This window comes from Egretta garzetta, unplaced genomic scaffold (assembly GCF_000687185.1).
Source record: "Egretta garzetta isolate BGI_Z169 unplaced genomic scaffold, ASM68718v1 scaffold172, whole genome shotgun sequence".
Classification (NCBI taxonomy): Eukaryota; Metazoa; Chordata; class Aves; order Pelecaniformes; family Ardeidae; genus Egretta; species Egretta garzetta.
The window spans coordinates 472,855-479,321 of record NW_009258951.1 but is presented as its reverse complement, the minus strand read 5'-3'; the positions used below and the strand labels follow the sequence as shown (position 1 = coordinate 479,321).

Here is a 6,467-nt window from a genome sequence, read left to right as displayed (position 1 = left end):
TCCTGCTTAATCCCCACTGCTTTCGGGGCACCCCTTTATTTCCTTGCCATTCCCCCCTTACCCCACCCCTGCTTTTGGCCCTTGGGCACCCTCTGGCCTTCCAGGGAGTGCAGGGGGTGCCCCCAAACCCAGTTCATCTCCCCGAGGGCTCCTTGCCAAGCCCATGCCCCGGCTGTGCCCGGTGCGAGGCACCCCCTGCCTGCTGAGGGTGGCAGTGGGGCACGGGGGTCCCAGCCACCCCCGTGGTGCCCTGGGGGACAGGCGGGCAGCAGAGTCCCTGCCCTGTTTGTTAGCTTTTTGGGTGTGCCCCTCTGAGCTGCCCCGGGGTGTGCCCAGACCTGATCCTGGCATGGTGGGAAGGTGGAGGTGCCCTGGGGTGGGGGGGACTGGCTGGGCTGGCCCCAGGTGCTGCTGCGGGTGAGAGGTGGCAGCACCCCGGGGTGGGGACATCCCCACCCTGGCAGGGAAGGGGGTAGCATGTCTGGGGGGAGCTGTGGGCAGGAGGATGGGAGCAGCCTCAATGAGGATGAGGTTTGGGACTTGGCTGTGCCCAGGGACCCTGTCCGGGGGGTGGCCTGTGCCCAGCTAACAGGCACACCGGCCTCTCGCCCATCCTTGGCAGGGTTCGTGGTGGGCCATGCTGGGTTGTACCAAGCCCTGGCCATGTTCGCGGTGGCATACTTCATCATCGGCATGACGGTGCTGTCCGTGTGTGCCATTGCCACCAACGGGGCGCTAGATGCTGGAGGAGCCTACTGTATCCTTTGCTGTGGGTGCTGCTGGGGCAGGGCATGTGAGCCAAAATTGGGTGACCACCCAGCAGCCTCGGGGTGCCACACTGGGGTTGTGAGCCCCCTGCACTGGGAGGGAAGGGTGGAAGCACCTGATGGTGGTTTGGGCTGCTGGCATCTTCCCTTGACTCAAGCAAGATATGATCAGCCGTGCCCTGGGCCCAGAGTTCGGGGGCAGCATCGGGATAATGTTTTTCCTGGCCAATGTGTGTGGCAGTGCCCTCTATGTGCTGGGGCTGGTGGAGGCAGTGGTGGACAGCTTTGGGATCCCACCTGGTGAGTACCCCCATTTATGGTGGTACACAGCGGGTGTCCCTTACCTAAGCAGCCCTAGCGTCCTGCCAGGTGTGCCAAGCACCATACCTGGCATAGCTGGCACAGCTTGTCCAGCCCTCTGGCCAGTGAGTTGGTGCCCGTCATGCCTGGCACAACGCCGGTGGCTCTCAGCTCCTGCTGATGCCCCCTCTGAACCCCACTGATCCTGACTTGTCTCTGCCCAGGGCAAAAAGCAGGCACAGGTGTCCACGTCCTGCCTCAGAGCTACTGGTACGAGCTGCTCTACGGCACCGTGCTGCTGGCCCTCTGCCTCCTCGTGTGCCTCGTGGGTGCCTCCATCTATGCCAAGGCCACCTTTCTCATCTTCCTCATCGTCGCGGGTGTTTTGGGCACCATCCTCATCAGCTTCTTTGCTACACGGCCCATTGGGGTGCCCATCCGCCTGCCCCACTTCAACGGCTCTGAGACTGAGAATGGCTCCTTCACTGGCTTCTCACTTGCCACCCTGCGAGACAACCTGGGCGGTGAGGAGCGGCTCTCCCCACCCTGCCCACCATACCCACCGTGGCACCTGCGCCTCAGGAAGGGCTGACACGGGCACCTCCTCATCGGCAGGGGCTCACCGGGAAGTGGGGGGAGCTTGTGGGCACAGAATAGGTGCCGTGGCAGGGTTTCTTACATGGTTTGTGTATGGGGACATCGAGGAGAGTGTATATGGTGGGGCTATGCTGTCCTGGACAGCTTGTCACAGCCTGTACATGTGTGTCCTGCAGGTGGGTATGGGGTGGACTACACCACTGGGCAGATGATGAGCTTCAGCTCTGTCTTTGCGGTGATGTTCAATGGCTGCACCGGCATCATGGCAGGCTCCAACATGTCAGGTACGGGCAGGGGGTGCTGGGCTGGGTGGCACTGGGAGCGGGAGCAGAGGCTGGAGGAGATCGGGGGGTGCTGTGCCGGTGGGCACTAATGCTGCCTGCTCCCGCCCACAGGCGACCTGAAGCGCCCGAGCTACTCCATCCCACGAGGCACCATCTCTGCTGTACTCTTCACCTACCTCGTCTACAACCTGCTGGCTTTCCTCATGTGTGCTACTTGCAACAGGTACAGCCACCCATCCCCTTGCTGGGGCCATCATGCCAGGGTGTGCCCAGTGGCAGGGCAGGTGCCAACATGTGCGTGTCCCTCTCCAGGACCCTCCTGCAGAAAGACTATGGCTTCCTGCGTGACATCAGTATCTTCCCGCCCCTGGTCACGGTGGGTATCTATGCTGCCACCCTCTCTGCAGCCATGAGCAACCTCATCGGGGCATCCCGCATCCTTTACGCCCTGGCCCGGGATGATCTCTTCGGTGAGTATCTGGAGCGTGCTGGCATCTGCCAGACCCCACCTGGCAGGTTGTCCCTGCCAGGGACCAGCCTTGGCACCAGGGAACCCTCTCGCTGGTGTGGGGTGATGTTTTATGGGTTGGCGTGTGCCCACTTGGATCACCTGCATGCCCTGGCGTTTGCTCATGCCTCAGGACTGAGGGTAGGGAGAGGACTCCTGGCTGGTGGCTGAGCCTGTTGGTGCCCACCTGGGTGCTCCAACCCAACCTCCCTGCTCTACCCGCAGGTCGGGCGCTGACACTGGCCAAGAAGACGTCTGCGAGTGGGAACCCTGTGATGGCAGTGATCCTCTCCTGGCTGGTGGTACAGGTTAGTTTGCCGGTGATGCTCCTTTCCCACCCCTGCTGGGTGAAGGTCGGTTGGCGCCTGGGCTGGGCATTGTGGAGCCTGGCACATCCCCCTGCCCTGGGCATCCTGCTGTGGCTGTGCTCTTCTCATCCTGAGCCCATAAATGAAGGATAAATCACAGCAAGGGGCAGGGATTTGTGCTGTGGTGGCACTGCCCGTACCCTGTACCCTTTCCTGGCACGCCACCGTGGCATGCCTCAGGCTCGGCAGAGCTGGCTTGGGCACATGTCAGGAGTGCCATCCCAGGGGGTGCATTCACCCTGTGCCCCCCACCCCTCCCATGCTCTCTGCAGCTGGTGCTCTTCTCTGGGAAGCTCAACACCATCGCGGGGGTTGTGACCACCTTCTTCCTCCTGGTTTACGCCACTGTTAACCTGGCCTGCCTGGCACTGGAGTGGGCATCGGCCCCCAACTTCAGGTACCCGCTGGCACAGGGGAGGGAGGCTGCGCTGAGATGCTGGGCCCGCACCAGCCTGTCCATCCGTCTGTCTGTGGTTCCCCTGCCATCCCTGTGCCTGCTGCCCCTTTAAGGGGCATTAAGGGGGGTAAAGACACTCCCATCCCTCGGGAGGGAGAAGGGGCCAGGTCCTGGCATGGCACTGGCTTGGCACAGCCCCCATGCCCTGGCACCGCTTTGCTGAGCAGGTACAGATAAATCCAGCACCACTGGGTACCACCTGCCCCCTCCCCTTAGGCTTTCCGGAGGTAATTTATAGCCGGAGGAAAAAATCTTCCAGGAAGGAGGAATGTGGGTGGCAGGCAGACCCAGCCTGGGGCAGGGGGTATGGGGTACCCCGGCACAGGGCTGGCCTGGCAGCGCTGCCCAAATCTGGGGGAGCACAGCAGGGTGGCCTCATCTCCCTCCTGGGTGATGCCTGCCGCCCTTGGTGCAGGGTGCTGTGCCTCCAAAGCAGGGGGAGTCCCCCAGGTGGGACAGGGGCAGTGCCTGAGCAGGGCTGGGTGGCACTGCCTGGGGGTCTCTCAGAGCACCCAATTCCCAAGGGAGAGCTGGTGTCTGTCGGGCTGGGGCTTGGCTCCCCCCCCAGCTGCTCCCTTGGCTGGGCACGGATGGGGCAGGATCAGTGTCTGTGGGGGAGACTGCTGGGGTGGGTGGCAACGGTCCCCTCACCCACCCTACATCTGTTGTCCCCCCCACCCCCAAGGTCTCCATCAAGTGCAGCGGAAAAGGTTTTTAATTACCTTTCAGGAAAAACAACAATTAGAGAAAATAACAGCTTCTTGCCTCCCCGCCTCCGCCTCCCCGCACCAGGCTGAGGGGGTGTCGCAGCCGCCGGCACTGCCACGCGCTGCCTGGCACTACCTGGCCCCCGGCTGTGCCAGCCCCATAACCATTGTTACCTCTGTTTGCCAGGGGCTGGCAGCAAGGGGCTGCCCGATGCCCTGGGAGGTACCATCTCCCCTCTGTGCCCTCTCCTGCAGGCATATGGGGTGCCCGACATGCCCTGGGCTGGCACAGCAGGGTTTGCTGGGGAGGTGTGGGGGGGCTGGTTGGCACCTTGGCACAGCCCCCCTTGCCATGCCTGCCTTGCAGCTGGCACGGGGACCATGTGGTAGCGAGTGTCCCCTTCTCCCTGCTCCAGGCCCACCTTCCGGTACTTCACCTGGCATACGTGCCTGCTGGGCATTGCGGGCTGCTGCGTCATGATGTTCCTTATCAGCCCTGTGTCAGCCTCAGCGAGCCTGGGCTTCCTCCTCCTCCTCCTCCTCGCTCTCCACTACCTCTCGCCCAGCAGCACGTGGGGCTACATCAGCCAGGCCCTCATCTTCCACCAGGTGAGCCCTGTCTTCCTCCGCTGTTCCCTCATGGGGTGGAGAGCTAGTGGCCCCAAGATGCTGTCTCCATGGCAGCTCCATCCTGGGCAGCGTGTCCTCGGGGCTGGCATCCCCATGGGTGCTTTGTTGAAGGAAGGAAGGAAGTTTCCTCACCTGCTGCCTGCCCACCCTCCCTCCTTCCCTCCAGGTGCGGAAGTACCTGCTGATGTTGGACGTGCGGAAGGACCACGTCAAGTTCTGGCGCCCACAGATGCTGCTGATGGTGCAGAACCCACGGGGCAGTGCCCGCCTCATAGACTTTGTCAATGACCTCAAGAAAAGCGGCCTCTATGTCCTGGGCCACGTTGAACTGCAGGACTTGGGTGAGGGTCTGCCCTGTCCCCCAGCGCTGGTGGCCTCCGCCCCTTGCTGCGGTGCCGGGGGGCTCCCAGAGTCCATGGAGTGCCACCACTGCCCGGCCCCTGGCTGAGTAGGGCAGGCATAGCCAGGGAATGTCAGCGCTGTGGGCACGTGTAGCACCTTGGGCTTGGCACGGTGTGGGAGACATAGGTGGCTTGTGTCTGTCCGATGCCTCCTGTGCACACATGTGCTTGCACACACGTCCTGCATGCTTGCAGGTGCTCAAGTACATGTGGGGCTCCTGCATGTGTCGGCACTGGTGTGCACGCATGGCATGTGCCACCCAGGCTCCCCTGGGCCCCTGTGCGGCATGGTCCCATTGCATGGGTCAGTGCCTGTGCACACCTAGCACACGTGTGGGCACACACTCAGCACAGCCTCACACGTGCATGTGCCTGTGTCCATCCTCACCTCATGCCTGCTACATGTGTCCACGTGCTTCAGGCATGTTTGCACACCGGTGCGTGTTGGTTTGCACACACGTGCTCCCTGGCACATGCCGTGGCCATCCCCATCCCCGCCCCAGCGGATGCATGGGCTCTGCTTCCCCCCCTCCCCGCCGTTGCCGTGGTGACTAATGGCCTGAAATTGGGAGGGGGGATGGGGCTGCCTGGGTATTTTTTATATATTTATGTATAATTTCATATCTCTGGCTGGAAGCTTCCACCCTCCCCATCTCGTGGGTGCTGGGGTGGGCATGGGGACTGGCACTGGTTTTGCAGGGGGGGCTGCTGCGGGGACACCAGGGTGACCCCCTGGTATGGGGTACCTGACCCCCTGATGCTGTTCTTGCACCCCACCCAGACATGCTGCCCTCGGACCCACTGCAGCCCCAGCAGGACTCGTGGCTGAGCTTGGTGGACAAGCTGAATGTCAAGGCCTTCGTCAGCCTCACCCTTGCGCCCTCAGTGCAGCACGGCGTCCGGCAGCTCCTCTTCACCTCCGGCCTCGGTGAGTGGCACCCAGGCTGGGCACAAGTGCTAAGGGGTTTGGAGGCACCTGGGTGGGCGATGCCGAAGCCAAGTTGGGGCTTGGAGGCATCTGGGGTGAGCAATGCCGAAGCCAAGCTGGAGCTTGGAGGTGTTTGTGGCAGCAGTGTTGAGGGACTTGAAGACACCTGGATGGGCAATGCCAAGGGCATTGGAAGCACGTAGTGTGGGCAGTGCCAAAGCCAAGCTGGAGCTTGGAGAGGTGTTGGGTGGGCAATGCCAAAGCTAAATTGGGTCCTGGAGGCATCTGGGTGCATGATGCTGAGGGTTTGGAATCACCGGGGCCAGCAATGCCAAAGCCAAGCTGGAGCTTGTTGGCACCTGCAGTGCTGGGAGGGCTGGTAGAGCCCTTCACCTCTGCTCAGCCGGGCTGGTGTGGTCTCTCCGGCAGGCGGGATGCGCCCCAACACCCTGGTGCTGGGCTTCTATGACGACGCGGCACCGCAGGATGGGCTAGCCCGGCACCCCGCCCTCACCAACAC

At 62.6% G+C, this 6,467-nt stretch overlaps 2 protein-coding genes across 2 annotated transcripts in view; one reads left to right on the top strand and one right to left on the bottom strand.

The window, feature by feature from the left end:
- Window positions 1-137, bottom strand: part of PRSS56 (serine protease 56) — a 12,933-nt gene extending 12,796 nt beyond the window's left edge. The window contains 1 exon segment of the mRNA XM_035890021.1: window positions 62-137. Coding sequence (XP_035745914.1) covers window positions 62-137 — 76 coding nt within the window.
- A 340-nt stretch (window positions 138-477) lies between these two features.
- The window catches only part of SLC12A9 (solute carrier family 12 member 9), a 9,007-nt gene continuing 3,017 nt past the window's right edge, over window positions 478-6,467 (top strand). The window contains 11 exon segments of the mRNA XM_009634316.2: window positions 478-757; window positions 930-1,067; window positions 1,292-1,591; window positions 1,841-1,948; window positions 2,060-2,171; window positions 2,261-2,418; window positions 2,682-2,764; window positions 3,097-3,221; window positions 4,405-4,597; window positions 4,785-4,959; window positions 5,801-5,947. Coding sequence (XP_009632611.2) covers window positions 478-757; window positions 930-1,067; window positions 1,292-1,591; window positions 1,841-1,948; window positions 2,060-2,171; window positions 2,261-2,418; window positions 2,682-2,764; window positions 3,097-3,221; window positions 4,405-4,597; window positions 4,785-4,959; window positions 5,801-5,947 — 1,819 coding nt within the window.